General features: G+C 45.0%; 1 protein-coding gene across 2 annotated transcripts in view; it reads left to right on the top strand.

Moving 5' to 3' along the window:
• GLI2 (GLI family zinc finger 2) overlaps positions 1-25,205 on the top strand; it is a 186,230-nt gene that overhangs the window by 127,894 nt on the left and 33,131 nt on the right. For both annotated transcript variants that reach the window (XM_079310958.1, XM_079310959.1), the window contains exons 4-5: positions 17,371-17,573; positions 19,227-19,418. In XM_079310958.1, coding sequence (XP_079167084.1) covers positions 17,371-17,573; positions 19,227-19,418 — 395 coding nt within the window. The remainder of the gene's footprint in view (positions 1-17,370; positions 17,574-19,226; positions 19,419-25,205) is intronic.

Genomic DNA, 25,205 nt, shown 5'->3' on the forward strand with positions numbered 1-25,205 from the left:
CTGGGTCTGGCTAACAGTGTTTGAAAGTGGGTGTTGTGGGTTTCAAAATAGTGTTGACTCTTAGGGTTGGCTTGTCAAGTGCTGGTAATGCAAAGGCTCAATGGGTTTTTCAAACAAGCTGGATCCTATTTAAGGTCAAACTACTCCAAACTCGGTTGAAACTCAGGACACTAAAGCCATCTCTAGTAAAGGAGTTAAGTACCTAAAAATTCATAAAGTGGCTGGAGTGGAGTTAAGAAAAACAGGCATGTTAATGAGGTGGCTTGTGCTTGTAGCCCAGCTGCATGCCCAGGCCATGCAGCTCCTGCAGAATCAGTGGGGTGTTTTCTGCCCTGTCCCTCTCTGCTGTAGAAGCATGCACATGGCATATCTCATGGGAGGATGTGCTGTGGAAAAAACATATTCAGGGTTTAGATTATATCAGTTGGCCAGGTTCCACTTCAAGAGTAAGTTTACTGCATTCCCTGCTCTCACTTTTTTGGTCTGTGTAGGGTTGGGTTTTGATATAATTGATCGTGGTAGCTGATAGTGAACCAGGAGAATGTGAGCCTTTTGATGATTTTTTTAAAGGAAATACTTGTTGGAGGGAGGGGGGTGCCTTAGAGCATGGTAGAAGCTGTCCTTTTCCAGCCCCAGCAGCAGAAGGACCTGTACCATGGTTTCCCTGCTGCTGAGCACATGCTGTTAGATTAAATGTGAGAATTAAGCTCCACCACCACCTCCTGCTGTTTCTCTGGCTGCAGTGGAGGGCCAGTGTTTCTGCACAGGTGGAGCCTCCTCACAGCAGAGGTATTCCTTCCTGCACAATTCATTTTCTCTCTCTCTTATACCTCTCCCTTCTCTGCACATGTGGGCCAAAGTCACATATAACAGCATCTGGGTGCAGTTAGGCAAGACTGAAAAAATACGTTGGGGCTGTATAAAATACAGACACAACAGTCAGCTTTTGGAGTTTAAGTCTCCCAGAGAAATAAATGTGTGTTCTTAAACCCAGTAAGGGCCTTTGAGATATTTTCCTTTTGATCATGTGAAAGCATCCTGGAGAAGAATTTGTCTTATTCTTCCTCTTGCCCCTTCGCAAGAGACTTTCCTAGTTTGGTTATGGAGCTACTTACACAGCTTTTGATTTGCAAACCAGCTGCTGGACATGGTACCTGCTGATTGAATGCTTCATCTGAAAGCCTCTTAAGATCCCACAGAGTAACCACACATCCCAAAGTACCACTGCTAGAGGAAGTCTACCAGAGTGTGGTTAATACATTAGAAGTAGGAAAGTTCCAAGCTTACAGCTGCATTAGGGTGATGTTCTTACATGCACATTCTTGTTTGAGACTATTTGTCTTCACTGTGAGATAAAACACTTGATTTCAGTCTGCCTTTCATTCTCACCCAAGTGAAGTATGGTATATTACAAGAGAAAACTGCATTGTAGATGACAGAAAGCAGAGTGTAGAATGATAGGGTGGTGAAGGAATTAGTGCATTCAGTCATCAAATCAGTAAGTTGAAGGAAGATCAATCTAATGAGGACTAGCAAGAAGGAGATTTGTAGTAGATGCTTGAAAAGAAATGATGAGTTGATGCTGCAGAGGGTCACACAGAAAATGCTCTGGGCTAAAGAACTGCTTTTAAGTCTCTTCCTATTCAGGAAAATATGTAAGTATATCCTTGATTAGAAATGCCTGTTTAGGTCTGTTGACATCAGAGAAACTTAAATGCATGTTCACATGCTGTCCTGAGGAGAGTGCTCTTTTGAATATACCACAAAATAGAAATGTTTACTAAATCCTGATTGTGTTTTTGTGCTGTAAAATTAGTTCATATTAGTAATTTTTCTTATGTTGATATGGACTTGGCTGTTGACTTTAGACCTCTTTCAGTTAGGATTATGTGCTGGTATTCTCATGAAAGGCTTCAGTTATGATTCTTTAGGTGATTTTTGCAAAGTGTGAGTCCAGATTTAATGAAGAGGGACTGTGCTGTGGTGGTTGCTTCCACACAGCATTGCTGTGACTCCAGCATGATCACAGAGGTCCCAGAACTGGTGTCAAACAGGCCAGTTTGGAGAAATCTAGCCATGTTACCATGCAGACAAAATATCCCAGTGCCTGCTTCCTAGGAAGACCAATTTTCAAGGAATTACCAGTGTTTGAGATGATAACCACTCAGGTCAAACTCTGTTGGTCCTGTTGGTTTGAAAAGACTGTCAAGGAGTCGATGAAGTTTTCAGTTCTCTGGCCTCTGAAATGAGGCCTTTGCTGCTGTTTTACCCTGATTACAAGGCACACATTTTTACTAGGATACAGCATGAAAGTTGGTATATTGTAGGGATCAGGTCGGGGTGAATAACTCTATTTTCTGTAGACCTGCTGGAAGGATTTGGTAGTTGGTTCCCAGGAGAGAAATCATATAGAAGTTATTTCTGTTTTTCTCTTTCTTCATAATCTTCCAGCCCAACTGATTCTCTGTAAGAAGTATTGCTAGGAACTGATGGACAGTGAAGTATCTGCAAAGTTTTATCCAGTACATTTTAATATTTCAATAGTTACAACCTGTTTGTGTATTATTTCCAACAGAAGTCTTAAACAGAGAAACAGTCATAGTGAAACCAGTGCTAGCAGACCCAAACCACTTAATTGACTTGACAAAATAGTAGACTTCCAAAGTTGAATCGATTTCTCACCATCTTTGGAAAAGAAATTGTACACAAACAGATAACAAACCACTTTTCAGGCTAGGTCAGAGAAATTCAAACCCTCATGCAGGACATGAGATAACTAGAATGTAAGCAACTAAAATGGAATTGAGGCAGCTTAGACATTTTAGAAGTCATGTCTTTTAAGGGTTCCAGAGGATCTTTACAGAGGACAAATACACTGGACTTCTGGGCTTTAGTGGATAGCAATGAAAACCACTTCATATTCCTCACCAGACCATCATCCCGTGGCCTTGGCTGGTGAGTCGGAGGGAAAGGCATTCTCCCAGCAGCACCACTTCCTCCATGGCCTGGGACTGTCTGCTCCAGGCTTGCCTAGGTCTTGACCTCTCTTGGCATGCGAGATCTAAACCTGGTATGACCCCAGACTTCCCTCGACCGCGTCTGGTTTGAATCCTGTCAGTGCCCGGATGACTGTTACCACAAGAATAAGAATCTCTTCAAAGAGTTGTTTGTTTGTTTGTTTAAGAGACTACTTCTGCCAAATGTGAAGAAGGTAGGAGCTCTGTGGGCTGTAACTTCTTTCCCTTCATGTGCAGCTGGAGCTCAGGATTCTGTCAACCTGGTTTCTTTGCTTGATTTCCGCAGAGCAGGGTTTGCATTTCTGGTGAATTCTGTGACAGTTTCTGATAAGAATGGATGGTGAGCAGAGACTTGGGCTTGATTTCTGTGTGGATGTCACGTTGCTTCAGGTATGTCACTCAGGTGCAGCATATTGGGCAAGTGACCTTTCCCAGGGTGACTCAGTGAGTAAATTGAGGGACAGAAGATTTCCTTAATGTGCCTTGCACTGAAGAGCTCCCTCCCAAAATCTTGCACTGGATGCAGTGGTTTCCTATCCCTTTGCTTGGTTTTTGACTGCATTGCCAAACTGGACTTTTTCCAGGGTCTGGTTACTGTGATTGACTTAATTACTTTGTGTTTCATAAACCCAACCCTTCCAGCTCTGTGTTCATGGGTGCTTCTTTTCCCAGGCAGGGCAATTTTGTGGTTCACACATTCACCAGCAAAATTGCTGTGATTATGAACTTCCAGTGCAGCAAGGATTTGTGTGTACGTATGGAGAGTGTGTGGTGTCTTCCTTACTTAGCAGTGTGGGGTCTCAATCTAATCTCCTCCTGTTCCCATCCTCACTGAGTAAAAGCTGGGCTGAAAGTAATGTCCTGGCCTGTACTCCGTGGTCTGCACTCCCCAGTCAAATCTGAGATTCAGCTGAAAGAGCCAGTGGTGACCAGGAGGAAATCTTTGATTAAAATGAAACTGTAGATTTTTAGAAAGTGTTCTTGAAGGCTGAAGGTAGAAGGTGGACTTGGTGCAGCCAGGCAGTTTGGCATCTTGGGAGATGTTACAATAGCTTGACTAATATGCCTGTAAAAATACATGAGTATAGTAGCCTGAGCTGCATTTGTTGTTCATTTTTGTCTTGCCAGACTTCCGTCCTAATAGCAGAATGAGAGCTTTCATGTGGGACTTTTGTAATTAAAAGTTTATCTTTACCAATAGATCGTTATAACTTCTTGCACCTGGCTTTGTCCCTCAGATACTCTATGACTGACCTTAGAAAATGGTCTGTGAATTCTTGAAACGTTTTTTCATTGGTGAGAGACTTTTATAGTAGGCATGAATGGTTGTATTAATTCTTAGAGTTTTCATGAGTACCAAATGTGTACTGCATGCTGGGTAAGGGTAATTATATTGCCATTAGATTATGAACAGCTTTACTGTACTGTGATATGACGTGCACAAAGGGAATTGTGAATACTGGCAGTTCAGATCTGGATAGTTGAATTTCCTTGGTTACTAATAACACTTTGGATTACTTAAACCATAAAATATTTTTAAAATTCACACTGTTTTCACCTGTTCCATCCTTTGCTTATTTAAACAAATCAAGCAGCTGATACAACTAAATAAAAAAGCCCCAAAAAGTGCAAAGTGCAAGATCTTCAGTTCTATTTTCAAAGTAAACTCCAAGATAGAATTTCTTATCAAAATTCTGTCTACACCCTTTTCCTACAATGAAGGTATATAAGAGCTTACACCCCACTGAAATCAACTTGAGCTGCAAGTGCAAAAAGATGACTGATGGGATTTTCAAAAACTTCTAAGACGTAGAAAACCTCACTACTGGGACTTCAGCATGGCTTTGATTTCCAGGCTTAGTGTGTTTGCCACTGAGTTGTCTAGAATGACTAAAGAAATCCACTGCACCTGAGCAGTTCCGATTTTTCATTTCCAGACCACAGTACAATGGCCCTGTGTTTGCCTTTTCCAAAACCAGAGAGAAATGTTTAAATAACATTTTGTGCTGAATTATTAAAACTGATGGAAATGTTTTCATTAAAAATTTGAGTATGTTTAATATCCCTTCTCTTGAATTTTAAATAGAACCAATACTTGGTGACTTAATTGCCCAGCAATATCTCTTTTTAAGATTTTTTGCCTTATATTAATAAAATGAGTGTATTTACATAGTTCCAACCTAAGCACATCTCGTTTTACTGACTAATTGCTTCATTTAAAGGGCACACAATGTTAACACCTTTTGGCTTGCCTGAGACTTTACATCATGCTACATGCTGAATCCCATAGTGAACTTTATCCTATGCAAAAGATAAATCATGTTCTCTATCTTTCCTGATACAATATTTTTAAAAAACCCCTCCACAGCTCTCTGGTAATTTTAAACTGTCCCCATTGCATTGAGGTTGTGTTCAGACTGCTGAGATGATCATCTCAGGCAGAGTGGGGCTGCTGCTGTGGAAAGCCTTGGCTGTCAGCTGTGAGTTGAGCACCTGCAGTTGCCCATGCAGCCATCCCTTCCTCACTCTACATAGTTTAAGTGTGCATAAACACACTTGGGGGTCTCATTCCTCTCACCACTTACATGCCATATACTGGTTTTGGGTGAGATGCAGGAAGGGTGATTTTTGAGGTTGTGGAGTGATGTGGGTCCTCCTGGATCTGCAGTACAGGAGGCACCAGAACTGTTAGTGTGAGGAGGATGTCTGGGGGCCTTTTCCAGCTCTGATGCTGCAGAAAAAACCCTGGTTTTGAGGCAGCACCCCAAACCCTGCTGCAATTCTTGGAAGGGGAAGCATAAAGAGTGGCTGTGCCTCTGCCTTTGGAACTCTGAGAAACATCTTCAGCGACTTGGCATCAGCCTGGTGCTCCTGGGAATTAGATGTGGCATTTGAGGTTGAGTTGGCATAATGTAAGGGTCAGCTGGGGACTGGAGGTGCTGAACTTCCTTCTTCTATCCAGCTGAACTTAATGCCCAGTTTTAACTTGAGCTGAAGGAATGTTTGGGGTATCTAATACTGATAGGAGGCCCATGCAGACAGAGAGGCAGGTGAGAGCAGTGGCCAGAGGAAGTGAGGGCATGGCACAGCCCTAAGGACAAAAGCACTGGAGGGTGGTGATGTGGTGCTGAGCTCTCTGTGCCCAGGCCTCCTCTACTGCCAGGCTGGTGAGCACCAGAGCCTCTGGAGTCCAGCACAGCCACAGTGGATACTGGATATGCAGGGCTGGGTTCCTTGGGCTGGAAAGGCCATGTGTGCGTGTACATCACTCTCCAGCTACACTGACAACGGCTCTTTGAAATGCTTTTCTGCATTTGCATTTACAAAAGCTGGATAAGCCTTTTTTTTAAAAAAAATCTGATAAGTAGCAGGCAATTGAATTAACCACTGTTGACTGTATTGCTGTCTCTTAACAAACTCCATCTGCATGGTCTCCCTTTGTAGACACAATTTTATAACTTAATTTCCCTACCAAAACATCAGTGTTTACTTAGTAAGAAATCTGTTCTTTGTCAGCTTAAAACAGTGATTTCTTTATTACCACTCTGCGCAAGGAATGACAGCACAGAGTTGGCACTGGAGCAAGTCTGGTTGAGTCTACAGCGTTGTAATGGAAACAGGGTGAACTGAGGGTCAAGTATAATGGGATTTGTATACAGAAATGTGTCTGCATAAGGAATAGCTGCATGAGATAAGAGAATGAAAGATGAGGCCCACAGGTCTCCCGTTGCATGGTGTTGGGGAGGAGGTATTGCTGTAGGTACACAGCAGACACAGGAGATGGGGTTACCTCGGTGCCAGCCAGCACAGTTCCCTAAATCACAGCTGGTGCCTGCTCCTGCACCAGCTGATGTTGGTGGGTGTAGGATGGATCAGGGCGGTCATCAGGGATTACTCTAAGCATGTTTTGTATGTAATTTTTACTGATTTTGGGAAGCAGAGGGTCAGTTAGGGGTTTTCAAGCTATTACAATCTGTAGCCTCCCTGAAAAAATTTCTAGCAGGGTTGTTAAACGTAGTATAGTGAATTTGGCCCGAATAACAAGAGTCTTGCAGAGATTTTTCACTGTCTTTCACAGCCCCTAAAGGAGTTTTTAGTGTTTCCCAAGGGTTTTGCAAACCACAGGTTGAAAAGCACTACTGTAAACTTTCAGCAGTAAACAGCTGGGGAACATCAGATCCCTATTCCTTCCTTGATAAATGTGTTATATTTTCCTACTCCGCTGGAAACTGAAAGAATCGGAGAGCAGCTGCAGTCAATGACACCAACGGATCTGGGAGCAAAGGAGTTGTGCAAGGAAGGTTTTTTGGGTGGTTACGTGGCAGATGAGATATGAAACACCTCATCTTTTCTTACCATGAGATGATTTGAGAGGTGAGGAAAGCATCCTGACTCCTTTGAAGTACTTTCAAGTTGTGCAGTACTTTGATTTTACCACAGGACAGGGCTTCTGTTTATTGCTTTTACTTTCTCTTGCTATAGAGCCTTCCTCAGTCTTCCATTGCAGGCTAGAGCTGGTAGAGAAATGCCAGTTGTTTAATGCAGGCAGTTGGAGACAGACTCTGCTTTCTCTGAATTATTTGTGCTCAACTTTTCCCTATGAAAAATTAAACCCTAGCAGAATGCTACCCAGATTTAAAAAAAAAACAAATACATTTATGTCTCATTCATGTTAATTTTCTTTCTAATGTGAAAAAAAATTAAAAGGAAAAAAGTGATAGGCTAAAAAGAAGCAATTAATGTTGAAGTGCTGATTTATTGTTAATTCTTCTATTTTGTACAGAAAACTCCAGATACTTCAAGAGAAAAGCTTGTTTGGAATAAAAAGGGTTTATTTCCTGCAGTCATATCAGTGAAAAACTTTTACCTAGTTCTGCTCTTCACCATATAATTGCTTGCTTTTCAACATACTCGTTGCAAAGCAGAGGCTGGTTAGATCAGCCAGTCTGCTGGATCAGATCTTATATTACATCTTGAGCTCTTTGAGTGCCATTAGCATTTCCTTTTAGAAGTGAAGAAATATTGACAGTTTGGTAGGTTATCTCGCATTTTACTGCACGTTAGGGCACTTCAAAGTCTTTATGTAGTGATGGGAGCTGTCATGAAGTAGATGTGAAAAGGGCCTTTGGTCCAACTAAACCTGTCAGCAAAAAGATTTAGGGCAGATGGTTATTATTAGAAATCAATGTATTTATTATATATTGTGCAAGAATATTTCCCTTTGGAGGTTACTGTGAGGGCTGTTGCTGTTTAAAATGTGTCAAATGCCAGTAGAATTAATTCCTGCAGAAAACCCAGGGAGCCCCAGCCAAAAGCTTTGTTATTATGGGAGGGTACATCTCTTACTCCTTTGTGCTGTGATGCACCAGAGGCAGGTACACACACAGCACACCAGCAGAGTGCCTGGCATGTGTCTGTGTGTGTGTGAGATGTATTTGTGCACAGCTATCACTATCACCTTTATGTACTGACAGAGCTCCTCTGTCTGCTGCGTCTGGAAAAGCTTTGTAGAGATCTGTGCTGTACCTGTTCCCATTTTGTTATATTTCCCTTTGTAAACTATGGGGTTTGGTTACTTCCAGTTAGTTACAACAGCTTACTGCTGCTCAGGGCAAGTGTGTCATCTTTCTAAGGCTTGAACACCAATGGTTTTCTGGGTACTTTAGAAAAAAGAAGCAGGACATGTCAGAGTTTTGTAATTAATTGAATGTAGTTTTTCCTTCCTTGGTTCTTGTTTAGCTATAGGTTTTAAGTCATAGGACCTTGGATTATGGGAAGAGGACATTCCCAACAGAAAAGGAGCATATTAGTAGAAACATTAATGTTGGAAGTCATTGTCCTGGAACAAAGATTCATTTTCCATTCACCCCGTGATTTACAGCACATTCCAACCAAGTGATTTGGCTATGGTCTTCTGGCATAACATTGTTTGCCCTTTCCCTGACATTTTGCATATAAAGAAAAGTTATGAGCTTCTTGGGCATTCAAGGTACCAGGAAATGCAGGAGCCTACCTAATTTGTTAACATGAAATTATAGATGTCAGACAAAGACTCTGTTAGTTAACGTTGGTTAGAGTAATGCTGCAGCCAGTTGATTGTATTACAGTCATGATGAAGAGGAATGGTCTTTTTTTGCTTTTCTGGGATATGACAGGTATGGAGCCAAGGCAGATTTAAAGTGTAATGAATGAATAAGCATTTTCTGTGGTTTGCCTGACTCTTCCATGAACTTCACTGCTGTGGTGTTGCTGCCACTGCCTTTCTCTTTCCTCAGTGGGTTAGTGCTGGCATAACATGGAAACAGACTTTTCTAAAGCAGTATAGCAATTGTCTTTTAAATGCTAAACCCTTCAGTAGCACTTGAATGTTAAAACCTTTTAAGGGAGAGAAGCCTCCACCCAAAAGTAGCATAGGAAGAAGACACTGGGCAGGGACTCAAAAACTCAGATTTGTTCCCACAAACATGCACTTCCATTTGTGTTCCCAAGCCCAGTGTCTTCACAGCTACAAGCAAAGTATTCACTTGAAAGTGCTAATATCCTCAACATGTGTCCCAAGGGAAAGCAATGGGATGAAGAGAAATGGCTGTGTAACATCCAGCACATCTTTCTGACACCCATTTCCCACATCCCCACACCAGTGTTGACTCCCCTCAGATCTCCCTCAGCTCTGCCATCAGGATCTGCTCTGTGGCTACACCTCTCCCCATCTTTTCCCCCACCAAGTCCCACCTGGCTCGCTCCTTCAATCAGCTGTGCCACTGCCCTGCCTTCATCCTCTCCCCACCCTGTCCCTGCAGCGTTTTGACACCCCAGCTCTCAAAATTTGTGACTACTGGAATCAAGTTCTCCTGTCTGATGGTTTCAACCTGAAGCTCGCATGCCTCCAGTTTGCACTGCTGCTTAGGTTTGTTTCCTTTCACTGGCTCCTGCACTTCTGTCCCTGCTTTCCTTCATGCCTTTTCTCTCACTTTTCTTCCTTCTCTCCCCCTCAGCTACCTTCCTTGAAGTCCCCCTTCTTAAAATATGCTGCTTCTCTGAAGGCTTTCATCATTAATCTCTCAAGAAACTATCTTAGAGCCTCATCTGCTGTGCTTTGATTTATTCGTTGTGCAGTTTTTTTTGGCAAGTATCTCACAAGAACTGAGCTGGTCATCCTTCTACCTCCATTCCTAAAGGAAAGCTTGTGTGAAAAGGTGGGCTTTCAGAACTTAAATTAAAAGATCATGTAAGTAAGATAATTGGATAAAAAAAAAAAGGATATTAGGATCTGAAACAGAGTGTTTACTTGCTTTGATGTGCTTTGGGAACATATGTCTGCACAGTGGGTTGTGTGGCTGATTAAGTATAAAACAATCCAAGAAAAAATCACCACTATTAAGCTTAAATCAAAGATCTCTCCCTGCGACACTAATTTGATTTAGGTTTGAAGGTCCTGTATCAACCCTAATTTCTACTTTTGATGTCTTGCTTCTTTGTGTGTTGTATAATGGAGGGCAACCTTACTTACAAAAATCTGTAGTTTGCTTCCATTTTAAAAGCAAATACTGTTATTGTTGTTGTGTTGCAGTTGTGGCTACAGATGTCAGCCAATACTAGACCCTTGTTGTGGTAAATGCATCACAAATGCAGTGAGAAACCATATGTGGTCAGGAGAATTTTTGATCTGAGAAGCAATTCCTGTGCTTGGGCTCCCAACTTTGCTCCCTCCAAATGTTACCCCTGTCCCCTCTGAGTCTGCCAAAAACCTGTGAGCTTAAGAACATTGTTAAGTTTTGGTGGAACTTAGATGGAAGAGGGTTTCAAGCTCTAAACCAAAACACTTTTGATTTCATTATTAAAAAATCATACATATCAGGTGAAATCAAATAGGTTATTTGATTTGTTCTTGGGTTTAGATATTTTAAATATAGGATTGAAGTCAGGTGTGTTTGAATATGGAATCATCTTTCAAAAGGAAAAATGAAACATGTTTACCACTTTTTTTTTTTTCACTTTTGTAACAAAAAATAGTTTTCTTACCTGGAGCAAGTATTTTGAATTACTCATGCCCTAGAAGTAGCATTAAGTCTAAGGGTTGGGAAAAAACTCATGCAAAGAAATTGTACCTGCCATAGACTATGATATTGTGTAGATGAAAAGCAAAGGAGCTGTGTTGAATACCTGTTCTTGTTGTTCCTCCCGTTGGTGGCAGAGTTTTATTTCAGTAGTACAAGATTAGACTTTAGGCATGACAACTACCATTGCCAATGGATGTGGAGCAGGATTTTCATAGTGTCTACCTAAATCCTTCTCAAAGCACTGCCCAAACCACAAATTCACAAATAAGGTATTTAATATTCAGAGACATTTATCTGTTAAGGCCCAATGGAATTACCACAGTTATCTGATCTGACATCTGCAACACTAGCCACAGGATTCCCCTCTTTAACTTCTACAGTGGGAAAAAATTACTGTTTCCTTCTGTTAGAACTCCAAACCTTGCAGAGCACTTACAGCCCATCTTTTAGAGGAGCATCTAGTTTTGCCATACAGTCTTGTTTGCAATGCTGAATTTACCAATTCTATCCATAAATCTATCTAATGGGAGCTTGTAATTGTTGATAAAGATATATTTTTTAATAGATATTTTATTGTTATAAATCTTTTTTATTATTGTTTTTATGCTTCCTTTTTTGCTCAAAGACAGATTTGAGGGAAAAAGAGAAAACACAAACTGCGTGAAACACACCCATTAAATTTCTGCAAAAAAGTTGTAACAATTTTTGTTGAGATTCATAATCTCTATAACATCTTACAAGTGAGAGCATTACCTGCTGAATTAGCAATGGTAGCTCTGATTTTCTATATATTCATCTTTATGAGTATGAAAAAAAAAATATTAACCTTCTTTTAGAGCTGAGAAGATACAGGGTAAAATATATTACTTGTGCTGTGCATCCCGATGGAGCAGGGGCTGGAGTTAGCAGTGATGTCTCTTGAGTCTCCATCTCTTTGTAGAGGGACACATAGGTTGGCTCTCCAAGTTGATAGTCTTACATTTGATCATCAGGGTATTTTACTGGGTGATTATCAAACTTGTTGCAGGGCTGGGAGAGCTGGGGAGCACGAGTGGTTCCCCATGGCCACGGCACATCCTCAGCTCTCCGAGCTGAACACACGGCAGGGAGGGAGGGAGATCTTTGAGAATGATCAAATGCCATGTGAATTTGATAGTTGTGGCCCAGGTTTGACCTCTGGCAGTTACCTTATTCCAAGGGACCTGGCAGGGTTTGATCCTCAGGGTACCGCAACTGCCGCGACCTCTCGCCCTTCCTGTTGTAAGGGACTTTAAATCAGAAATAAACAGAGGTGAAGCTGAGGGGCTGGTGAGAGCTGTTTAGACTGAATCATTTAGCATGAATCCCGGGGCACTTTAGGTTTCCTGTTGAATACAGCTTTGGCCTCCCATCCATGCAGTGTCTGCCATGAGAACCGTCCAGTTTTCAGTCATCTATATGGTTTTTCTCCCCCTCCTTCAGACAAAGGTGGTGTTCTGGGTACACAGGACTTGGAAAAACAGGCTAGGAAGTTTTAGTAAAACAAAAGAGTAGCAAGGGGTTTTACATGAGATTTAAAAAGGACTGTTTGCTTTAAAAGCTAGTTCTGCTCCTTGCTTCCATGTCTCTTTAGCAGCTATGAATTTCTTTATTGTAGAGCAAAACAATTGCCTTCAAGTGTCCATATTCCATTAAGCATATGGAAAAGTATTCAGCCCTTTGTTTTCTGCAGAATGAATTTATTTGTCACATAAGTATTAATTTAGACTAGTCACGGAACATTAGTGCTTGGTAATTGTCCCCATTTTTCTGGGGTTTATTTAACTGATGGAGATTATTTCAGAAATGTGCAACTTCTTTAACTGTTGCATTCATTGCTGAGTGCCCCTTGCAGAGGCGGCAGATTCACAGCAGTGGCAAGATGTTGCCTCATCTCCACCACGCAAGATTTTGGGATTGCTGGTGCGTGTCCACTGAGGGAGAGCGGGAAAAAGCCACCCCAAGGCTCGTTTCATAGCAGCCAGCACTGGTTTTGCCAGTTCCTGAGGCTTTCCCTTCCCAGGAGCCCAGCCCAGTTCCTCAGAGAGGATGCTGCTCCTCTGCTATGGGACCACAGGGGTTCTTTCTCAGCACTGCATCCATCATCAGCATCACAGACAAGCACCTGCCACGCTCCAGGGCACACACAGGAGAATGGTGCTCTGCCTCCCTTTAAAACACAGGCTGAGGTTTCTTTGCCTTGGTTTTCAGAGGAAGCTGACAGCTCCTTCCCCCAGACTTTGGGATGAGACTGCAGAGATTCAGATGAACTGTCACTCCTTTCAGCAAAACCCAAGAGGCAGGAAAATTAAGCAGATCTCTTTTCCCCAGTGAAGGACTCTTATGGAGTGACCAGCTCCTGGGACACCACCAGAAGTCTCCCAGTGTCCCACAGGCAGCGTGTGCCCTGTCTCAGGTGCTGCCATCTGTCCTTTTGCTGATTGTGCTCCTCCGCTGTCCCACTGTTCTGCTCTGCAGGCAGCTGAAGCCAACTAAATTGTGCCAGGAATTCTGCTCTCCCAGAGGGGTCACCCACTGCACTGGTAAAGACCTGCTCTGTAAAGCCTTGAGCAGCTTCTATGCCCCCAGCAGCACCATGAGGCCCTGCAGCTGTTAGGTGGCATCAGGTAACATCTCCCACACCTTAGTGTTGCCCTCTGTTCAAGAGCAGCAAAGGAAAATCCACTCCTAGGTGGGGGAGGAAATGAATCCAGGCTCACGTGCTTCGTCAGAGATGCAAATTGCTCTACGAGTCCTGAGCATTAATTATAGAGCCTGGGCTTCTCACTGGAGCCGCGGGGAAAACAGGCCCCTGGCTCACATTAAATTTAATGGCATTTGGACACCCAATTCCCTTAGCCTATTTGGAAACCAGAATCCCACTTTCTCCATATATATATGTGGTCAAGTGAAATCCCTCATCCCACTGCAGAAAGCAGCATTTTTACAGCATTGTGTTCAGCAAAGCCAGGAGCTCTCTCTCAGGTGGGGGGTGTCTTCCTCATGCTGTCTGTGGGATCCAAGAAATAAGTGGGGAGTGACATGGAGAGCAGAGGATTGCTCTCTATGGACAGGCTGAAGAACACAACCAGGAACTGTGGTTTCTTTCCACAGGCTGTTTAACCACCCCAAGCTGAAGGCAGGGTCTGGGGCATGGGCATGGAGAGCCCTGCATGCCCTGGATGTGAGCTGGACATAGGGACAGAGCTCCTTCCCCCAGCACTGCTTCATCTCTCATCCACTGCCAGTAAAGAGCAGGATGTGATGGTTCTCCTCTGCAAGGAGCAGACCTGTGTGGATACTGCAGCCTCTCGCTGTCTAGTTGCAGTGCCAGTGCGATGGCTCAGTGTGGGATAAGAAATAATGCAACTGGGGAAAAAAATGGGGAAAAAATCAAACCTTTGGGGAGTTGGGAGCCAGGGAATACTCACCCCTGGGTGAATGAGTTGTTCCTGGTAGGCAGCTCCTGGAAGCCACGTTATTTTGCTACATGCTGCACTGTGGGATGTTGTTTGGCTAGAACTGTAGGTACAACAGTGAGAGGTGATCCCTGCCTGGGAGGCCTCACAGGAGCCAGACCTCAATGGAAGTATGGCTATCCTAGTCCACAGATGGACCAGGGAGCAAGGACAGGCTTTAAGCAGAGCCATAAGGAGCTGCCTGCTCTCTAGCCCAGCCTTTGTGCACAGGGCCAACCTCATGTTCAAACACCAGCTGCGTTTCCAGCTGCATGCATTTTGGGGAAATTCTTGATCTTTTTCCCAGTGTTACCTCTTTGTTCAGGGTGGAGTTTTCCTATTCTGAGGGACTCCAGCATTTCTGCCTAATTTAGCACAGAGAAAATGAACAGCAAACCCTTCATATTGTTATACGCATTTTAGATGTCGGCCTCACAGTTTGATCAGCAGAGGCTCCAAAGGCTCGTAAACCTGGTAATACATAGTTCCAGGACTGCATCAAAGAAGTTCACAACCCTTTTGGGAGAAGCTGTGAGTACTGATGAAAGAGGGAACTTATTGTATATGTAAGAAAACTTCTTTCATGGCTTATGTATTAAGGCAGGCTCTGTGGCCCAGGGAAGATTGGGGCTGCTTTTAATTTACATCGCCCCTCACTTATATTAAGTCTTCGTCAGAAGAAAAATTAGTCAGATGTTTTCTTAATGACATCATTTTTTTTAATCCTGTTTCATTTTTTCCAGATGAGGCGGTGGAGATTATTAGAAATGAATTGAAACTAAATCTGGAACAGAGACTTTGATTCAGTTCTCCCTCCTCCCCGGTAGAAATAAATTGGTGGGCTCCGTGCTCGGATGCCTTTATTAGCAGCCTGGACAGAAACCAGCCCCAGCAGCCTGGGCTGAAGCTTCCTGAGCTCGCCGCCGCCACGGCTGACGTCATGGCCAGAGGCACCCCAGAGTCACTTTGGCCACCCCATAACTTTGGTAATGGAAGGCCATGGCAGCACAGGTGGGAAGGTTATGAGGTCTGAAATAGCCATGCCATCATCAGTTTGTCTTTCAGTGTCGTGAAGGAAAACAGGGTCGATGCTGGTGGGTGTTCTCTGGCAAAACCCTGGCCTGGGTCTGATGAGCCACCTGTTTTGGTGGCTGTGCATCTCCACAAAACCTTTATGTGTGATGGGTTTTCGCTGCCTGGTATTTCACACCACCGAGCCACAGAGTGCATTGCTACGGGAAAGTACTTTGAACTATAAATATTTCAGAAAGCGTTTAATTTACTACCCATCAGCAGAAAGTGTTCAAAAAGCCACAAGGTTTACTAATTTATCAGTAAGACAGAGAAACACACAGAAGATCAAACAAAGACAAGCATGCTTGTTAAATTGCTGAATAAGTCTGCAAGGTTATATTACATTTTTGTGTGGTTTTGTTGACATGCAAGTATTGCACATAAATTAAAATGCACCTGAACTGTTGATAAGGCAGGGTGGGACTGAGATCCTGGGGTGCTGGTGGCGTGTCTAAACTGCTCAGACCATCATGTTTGTGGTTGTCTGTGCATGGAGAGACAGATCTTACATGCACTCACTGACAGCAGATTTGGGTAGTCTTAGTGAAGGGCCTTTGTGATACCCTCCCTTAGATCAGCCCAGATCCCTGACCTCCAAAATGCTGTTGTCATCTGTGCTCAGGGTGCAGCCCCATGGGGTGCACATCCATCTCCCTCAGCTTTGCCAGAGCACCCAGCCAGGGACGAATGCTGTCCCTGCTGTGACCTGTGTGTCAACACCAGCTCTGCTCCCAGCAGTCTGTGAGTACAGAGAGAGCTAATACAAAGCAGATTTTGCTCTTTTGTTTTGCCTAATGACAGCTCTGCTTCTTTGGTGTGTAGCTCAGATTTTCTGCTTCTCAGGTCAGGGTGAATAACTTTTTCTCCTTTGCACTCTCTGTGGTTTGTCTAAGAGGCTGAAGGGTACAGTAGAGCACGTGTCTGGGAGAAGTCCTTCCCTTCCATCCTTGTTCACTCTTCAGAAAACTGCTTAAGCACTGAAACATGCATGTGACTTCTTTTGTTACCTGCTGAATCCCTCAGTATTTACTGACTTTATTCTCAGGTAGCGCTTGGCGTGAGGAAGATCTGAGGGATTTAAGAGAGGCGGCCCCCAGAAAGCATGCAGTAAAACCTCTGGTGAACTTTTGCCCTCTGAACCATACCACCAGCCTGTCAAGGAGGTTTGTGCTGGCCATGATGGACGCAGGAGGTGGGGCTGCTGCTCCAGCCCAGGCCAAGCCATTCATGCTGGGTCGAGCAAAGCACAGCTCAGCATCACATAAGTTCTCCTTGCAACATTTCCATCCTTGCATAGACTGTCCTGTCAAAGGCTTTCTGCACGTGGCAGCACTAAACATCTGGATATCCAGGGGCAGTGAGGAGCTTGCAAACCCCAGGTTTGCCTCAAATATCGTTGTGTGGCTGGCCTCTCTGTTCAAGATGGGGTGGCATCTCTAGCACAGGGTGTGTTCCATGCCTCCTCTATGTGCAGTTCTGCCTAAAGCAGCTTGTGCCCCTTTCCACAGCAGCCCAGTTGGGGTGAGCCACCTTGTACTAACCATATTTTGTGCAATATGGTTCTGTCCACAGGAAGCTTGGGAACTTCAGACTCCGCATATGCCAAGAGGAGAGGATTGTCCCACTATGTGCTTGAATCCTCCCTCGTGGGTGAAGGTGGTGGGGCAGGACAGAGGAGGGTGTCCAGCAGCTGTGGCTGCTGTGGGGGCTGTGAGTGACAGCGTGTCTCTGTTTTCTCCCCAGGCCTCCCCCTCTGAGCGGCAGCCCCGTCATCTCGGACATCTCTCTGATCCGCCTGTCCCCGCACCCTGCGGGGCCCGGCGAGTCGCCCTTCAGCCCCGCGCACCCCTACGTGGCCCCGCACATGGAGCACTACCTGCGCTCCGTGCACAGCAGCCCCACGCTCTCCGTCATCTCGGCGGCGCGGGGCCTCAGCCCTGCCGACGGTAAGGCACTGCTGCTGCTCACAGACTGAAACTCCCTAAAACCCGGGCATTTACAGCTGCAAAGGCTCTGCAGCTGCTCTCTGAAGTGGGAGAGCTGTCTCTTTTTCTTTTTATTGTTTTTTTTTTCCTTCTCCTTTAACTACACATTTGTTTTGCATCATCGCACTGAGAAAGCAGAGCGTGAGAATAGCTATTACTGCTGGATCATATTATAAATATTTTGCTTAAAGTACGTTCCTTTCTGCAGTGCTCTCTTTCTGTCTTAGGAGCTTCCCTGTTCTTACGTCTCTGCTGGGACCCAGCTTTCCCCAGAGAGGGTCACAGTTGCTCTGGCTGCCTGGCCTGGCTGAGACTGATGTTGCAGAGGAGACAACGCCAGCTGGGTTATCCCCTCTTGGCTTTGTGTCTGGGGTCAGCGTGGCTCCTCAGTGAAGGCGAGGGACCGTACTTTCTTCCTCCTTACTCCTGAGCTGCTCTGCAGCAGCCTTCAGGGAAGGCTGTGTGGGAACTTGGTGCTGGGTGCAGGCAGAGGTGATCATGCTGTCTGAGTCATATCAGACCCTATAGGTTGGGGAGCTGGGGGCAGAGACATCCAGCAGGAAAAGGGGAAAATGCACAACACTGCTTTCACTTGGCAAGGTGTAAGTCATGCCTTAGTTCATCAGAAGAGCTCCATTACACAGTTGCAGGTAGCTGGCTCAGTGCCCAGGGAATAGCTGGGGACCTGGTCTCTGCATGCCCAGCAAACCCCAGCATCCCTCTGCTCCCAGGCTGCTGCAGGGGCCCTTCAACAAAGCAAAGTACACCAGAGAGCAACAAGGCCCTTGGATTAGTGTCTGGCAGCATAAAACTATCTTGTATGGCTAAAACAGCATCACTATAGAGATGGAGACATGCATATGTCTTCTTCCCTCCCCCTACAACGTCATCCGAACTCTCAGGCACCCGCCAGAGAGAGGTCTGATGGCTTCTGTGTGTGTGTGTGTGTGTGTGTTCTGCCCTGTCCTCTCCTTCCAAAACCAGCTTCATTGTTTGCTGTGGAAGAAAGGCATTGTGTTTTGGGTTGCTTTTCTTTTCCTCCTTTTTTTTGTTTTTTAGGTTTTCTTTCCCCTTGTTTAAGGTGGTGGTAAATAAGTTAATGGGGCAAGCGGGTGGGGAGCCAAGTTTGAAAAATTACAGCTGGGAGAAAGTGAGCGTAATTGGCTTTGGCAGCCAAAATGGTTTTACACTGCCAGACACTAAACCTAGCTCTATGCATTAGACCTTGGCTTTAATTTCCTCACGCTGCTATCGGGAACTGGGCTGCATTTGTCTTTCCTTCCTAATAGGCAGGGATGTTAATGCTGACAGGGTTACTGCTGTCGGCAGCCTGGGCCCTCTCCCCCCTCCCAGGGGTGCTGGCTGCGTCCGAACGGGAGGATTATTAGAAGGGGGAACGAGAGATTGTTTATAAATTTGCGGAAATGGAGGAATGCAGAGGCCCCAGCCTGGTCTCCTTTGTCCACAGCAGCACGCCCAAGCGCACGTCACGCGCGCCCTTGGCGGAGCGGGGCTGGCGGGGGGCGCGGGGGACGGGCCAGCGCCAGCTCCGGGTCTAACTCTGCTCTGGGAACCTTCTCCCCATGTTTCTCTCCTCGCCTGCGGCTCCAACAGTGGCTCACGAACACCTGAAGGAACGAGGCCTCTTCGGGCTGCCCCCGCCACCACCGGGAGCCAACCCTGCCGACTACTACCACCAAATGACGCTGATGGCCGGCCACCCGAACCCCTACGGGGACCTCCTCATGCAGGGCGGGGGAGCAGCCAGCACGGCCCACCTCCATGATTACCTCAGCCCTGTTGATGGTGAGTAGCAGCCTAGGTTCTTCCTGGCATGGCTGAATTCTGGGGTAGATGGATGGGACTGACCTCCAGGTGGAGGTTGCTGTATGTGGTTACTCTGCCCTGCTGGAATCTTTGGGTGCTGATCGATAATTTTTGGCTTAAAAGGTCACCTCCTTCCATAGATATATATATAAAATAACTTAAAATATGTGCATCCTGGTCTCTTAGGGAGGATGGATGGCATGGCTGCAGCATGGGTAGGAGATGCGTTGGTCCAGCAAGATGGGCATTGCTGCTGTCCTGCTGCATTGACCCTGGGTGACCAGAGCGTGCCTGGGGACAAGCATCATCTCCAGCTCCCCATCCCAGCCCGTGTTTTACCTGCTTGGTGTCTGGGGTGAAGGCAGGCCATGTCCATGCAAAGCTGTGCTGGGCACAGTGGACTTCTCATCTTGGCTGGGACCTCTCAGGTCCACAGGGAGAGAAACTATCTGAATGGGGAGGCACAGTGGAAAGAATATCCTAGTACTTTGTGCAAGGAGATTTTAAAAAACAGGAATGTGGTATTTGTGATAGTAGTGGGTATTATAAACCCAGAAAGCTCTTGCTTCTGGCTAAAGGAAGAAGAAATAGCATCATGTTAGGCACTGCAGTGCTGAGTCACTCCTCTGCCCTGACTGCTGTCCTGGGAAGAGTCTATCTGGAAGTATATATGAGGTCCAAATGATTTTTAGGGCTGTTAGAAATAGCTTCTCTTTCACTTCATGATGCACCTTGCAAGAACTGGGGTTGTACAGATACTACAGAGGACAATTTGGGGATTATTTCTGCTGCAAGAAAGAGAAGTCTCAGCTCGACTTTCAGATTCAGTGTCTGTTTCCTGGGATGTCTTTGGATTTGCCTGTGGACCATTACAGTTTTTGGAGAGGAGATCTGCATCATTTCATTACTGCTTCAAAGTTTCTGTTGTTGAGCTTTTAACATGAAAGAATTTGTGGTCTTGCTGCTTCATAAAGTGACTGGTTTAGAATGATAAAAGCTGTTCTGGCTGTTCACTGATGGGAGTTTACAGATACTTCTAATGGAAAAAGAGTTTCTCATCTGTGGCTGCTGTGGAAGTTTACCTGAACAGTCATTTTGTGCTGCCAATTCCTAGATTAATTTGGAACTTGGATCCTAGTCTGAGAGAGAGAGAGAGAGAGAGAACAAACTTCTTGGTACCATCCTGCCCTTGAACACCCAAAATACATCCCAGGCTTCTCGGCAACAAAGCAGCTGGTCAGTAAGACTGCTCTGTCTTCTCTCCCAAGGGTTAATGCCTGTGGTTACAGCAGATGGGTGCAAGTGAGCCCTGCCAAGTTCTCCTCGGGCTCATGAACAAGACTCCTTCCTCCTTGCCTCCTTATTAGTCCATCTCTGACCAGCAGTGCCTCACTGAAGTGCCAGATAAACAACCAGTGAGGGAAGCAAACACAACTGTTTTCATGGTGGTACAGGCTGGCTCCCACATCAAGATGCTCTCCTCTGGTTTGCTGAAGATCAATCTTTATCTGAGGTACTGAGATACTCCCCTTGGCAGAGGACTCTCATGCTGTTTGCCTTCTCCTGAAAACAGCTCTACAGTGAATCATGTATCAAAGGTCTTGGTTTCATGCAGCCAAGCTCATAACCATGATTCACTGCAGAGCCAGGGCTCACCAACCATTTATTATGATCTTTTGGAAAAGCTTTGTTGGTGATTAACTGGAAAGCCTTTTCTGGGCTTTCACGTGTTCTGCATGAGATGGAAAATTTCAAACATAATGAGAATGTGACATGAGACACTACTTTTTAAGAATGTATAAAGGAACACCAGTCCAGTACCAGTCCATGGTCCACGTGCCTGGGTTTATCCATCATCCAGAGAAGAAAGAGAATTGTACATTATTAAGGCAGAGAGTAAAATGGATGGCTCTGAAATGCTGGATGAGGAGACAGTGTCTCCTCTTTTTAGAAAGTTATTTCAAAAATTTAAATCAGCAGGGCCTAAGTAAATAGTTGAACAGATAATTTAATAAAGCATCCTCTTATGGTGTTTTTCTGAGACAAGAGTATCAGTAGCACACATAAACCCCCAGTGAGTCACCACCTCACTGCATCTGTCATTCAGAGAGCCCTTTTCTTCCCAGGGAGGCCAGGAACATAGAAACTTCACAAGAATTAGTTTGCTGTGAATGCAGGTAGCTCTTGTTAAACCACATGCAGTACCATCATTTATCTGTGATAGCACTGGCACCTGCAAAAGGAAAAGCAGGAGATAAGCATGTATTAAATCTGGCCTATTCAGAGTCACACCACTTCCCAAACATCTTCAGGTTGGTCCATGGGAGGTGTAAACACTGGGCATGGTAGTTCTTCCACAGACACATACCTGTGCTTTTCTGGTTCCTGTAATTGCATCTCTTGGAGAATTTCTCAGTGCCTTCATGGTTTTTGTCAAGTTTTTTTCACTCCATCAAATGTCTAAGGTCAGGAAAAGTAATAGGATATAAATGTCAGCTGGAGCTTGTTGGTGCCAACCCTGTGCCAGGCCTGCTGAGTGTTCACATGGTGACTGAGCTGGGCTGCCCAGAGCTGCATCTCTACTGGGCTTTCAGTGTGCAGCTAGAAGTAATTAAAACACTGAAGTAGACCAGATTTAAGTTTTACATACCAGATTGCTGTGGTGACCAGCTCAGTTCCAGTGGAGACTAAACAACCCCTCAGTTAGTTCTACTGTTCCATTTCCTCATCCAAGCTGGGACTCAAAATCCAAGGGTGGAGTTTAAATCCAGGCTTAATCCCATTTTCTGAAAGCCTGTACTTTCAAATCAAAAATTAACCACTTTCCAATGTTACAATGTCCATGTTGCTGATGGGGTATGTTTGAGACTACAGGTTTTATTCACCAGATCAAAACAATCTTCTGAATTTCTTTTCTGGAAGTAGTGCTGCATGTTGGGTTATTCCAGGTGACAGAGTGGTTGTGCAAGAGCATCCTTGGGGCAGGAAAGACTGGTGGGGAACACAGTGATCCTGGAGATGGCTACCACTTTCTGAGTATGTTTAGTACTTCCAGCTGCTTTTTCCCCTAGGCACAGGGCTTCCTGTGATTACCCTCAGCCCTTCAGGAGGAGCCATTTTCTCTCAAGAGGAGTCCATCCACACTGACTCAATGCTGCTGCTGTTACAACCCTGTACACCAGTACATCTCAAAGTGCTGTACAAAGGAAAGCCATCTCATCACTGGAGACCACAAAGAAAAAGGAGATTAGTGAGTAGTGGCAGCTTTAGGAACAAGATCCAGATCTTTGGAATAAGATTATTATGGCCAGGGTGGAAATTAGATCTTTAAATCTTTAAATCCATCACTTTGCACAGCTTTGAGAGTGTGATTGGGTTGTCCATGCTGAGTAAGGCAATGGGAAGAAAACATCTTGAGTGCAAGTTAGGTCCAGAATAGTCCCTCATATTAGGAAGGCTGCACAGATGTGTTTGTGCAACAGTTACCAATAGCAGGGATGACCCTGCACCTCGGTCATTGCATTTTGTCCCATTCTGGAGCTAGAGGAGGGATCCCTGCCCTGTTTTTTGCTGCCTAGTGCCAGGTAGTCACAAGTGCCTTGATTCACAATCAGCAGTTTAAGTGGGGAATGGCTTTGTTCAGCCCAGCATAGCCAGCAGCTGGCACAGTTGCCTGGTATATGGGCAAATCATTAAGCAGGACTTCATCTCCCCGAATCAAACAGGGATTCAGCTTCACCAGCCTCTTTCAGTCAGTGTTGTTGGAGCCTTTCCCCTTGAAGGAAAAGATTGAGTAGCCAGCAGGGTACAGAGCAGGGCTGGCAGTGAGCAGGGTGCTGACCAGTCATCAGGCATGTGGCTGGGAGAGGTGAGCTCAGGACCCTCTCCAGCAACTGTTCCACCAGAACACAGAGAGCCAAGCTCATGGTGACCTGGGAAGGAAGTGCTTCCCCTGGGGATAAGGGGACAGCAGCCCCGGGTTTGCAGGCTGGATGTCACAGATGACATCCCAGCCAAGCCAGCTGTTGGCTACCCTGGGCAGACGGAGCGCCCTGTAGTCGCTTCCTTAAAAACTCTCAAAGACCTATTTTTTTTTGTTGTTTTCTTTGTCCCAGCATAGAATGGAAACTTGCTGAAATCTTAGAAAAGGTTCAGAGAATGGGAAACAATTTCCCACCCATTTCTAGCCAGCAGTGCTGTTTTCCTCCCCAGAAAAATATGTGCAGAAGAGAGAAAAAGTCCCAGAGCACCCCATAAGTGCTGTGTCTGGAATCCTTCTGCACTCTGGTTTCTAAAGAATTCAATTTACATATGCAAGTTGGGTCGACTAAACAGTTACCTTGTGGATTGGGAGTAGAAGAATGCAGCCTTGTCTTTCAGGGAGGATTTGAGGGAAGCATTAGTATTCCTTGAACTGCAAAGTTGATCGGCCTGAGGAGAGAAGAAAGAAGGGTCCCAGGACAGTGCCTGCTGCCAAAACAAATGTCCAGCATCTGCTGCAGTCTGAAAAAGAGGTGTGTTGCCTCTGCAGAAGGAGAGAGGGAAATAAAGAACTGGTTACACAAAGATGTTTGTAGTTTATTGCTGCTTACCAGTTTTGGGACTATCTTGTGTTTTTATGGGACCCTTGGTTTTAATTTGATGATGAGAGTGGGGGGATATTTTTGTACACTTTGGATGGAGTTTCCTTGGTGAACGATGAGGAGGAGGGACCATTTTGATAACACTTTATTTATGCTGGGGCTTGGCCAGGGGATGCAGGGGAAGCAGTGGCTCTGGCCAGGTTTCAGTAAGGCAGGAGGGGGGCAGGCAGGGTGTGAGCATCTGCAGCCCATGTGCCTTACAGGCTCGTCTGTTAGGGAGCAGATTCCCCCAATAATCCTGTGCTGTTGAGATCACAGAAACATGTTTGTGTGTAAAGAGTTGCCTGAGATTTTCCTTGCCTTGAAGGAGCTCCCAGTGAGTGCCTGGTATTTCCTTTCAGGAGGGCTTTGCTGCCACTGTTCCTAGTGTGACATAAGGTCTGAGTTCTCCCTCCAGAAGGAAATATCTCTTGTAGAATCCTTCTGCAGGAACCTCTGCTCCCACCTCCTAGAGGAGTCAGGGTCTGATCCTGCCCTTGGGCACTTGGACACCAGAGTTGGTTCCACAAGCTGCCACATGTAAGAGCTGATCATTTGGTCATCACTGACCTGTTGTGCATTAATCTAAACTTGGGAGCAGTATCCCAGTTTCTGAGCAACTTGTGGATGTGGTAATTCATAGGCACTACAGGAAAGTGCCAAGGATACTCCTTCTTTCTAGCAAAGAAATCTGGACTTCTCTCCGAGCTCTAAGCTGTCTGGGGACTGGGCTGGGACGTTTGGCAGACACTGCCAATGTCACTCAAAAACTCAGCCCTGAATTCCTGCTGGTTTAGAAATTAGGTATTTTAACACACACACCCCAAGAGAGAAATGGCTTTTGATTGTGAACTGTGGCATTTACATTTACTCTGAAAAGACAGTGCTATTGTAAAGTCAGGGGGTTTTTCTGCTCAAAAGTTTCTCCAGGCAGTTTCCTAAGGTATGTGAGTTATATGTATTCTCTAGCATGTAGACCTGAGCTTGTGACAGTCATTGTATCTGGGTATGTGTGTGAAATGGTAAGGAAAAGCCAGTGCACAACATGAAAAACTCTCGAAAATGTACCTGGAGTTGTAAGGAGAGGCACCAGGGTCAAAGACCCTTGGTAATTTTTTTATTGTCCATTGTGAGCTGCTATTCA

The sequence above is a fragment of the Erithacus rubecula genome (assembly GCF_903797595.1).
Source record: "Erithacus rubecula genome assembly, chromosome: 8".
Classification (NCBI taxonomy): domain Eukaryota; kingdom Metazoa; phylum Chordata; class Aves; order Passeriformes; family Muscicapidae; genus Erithacus; species Erithacus rubecula.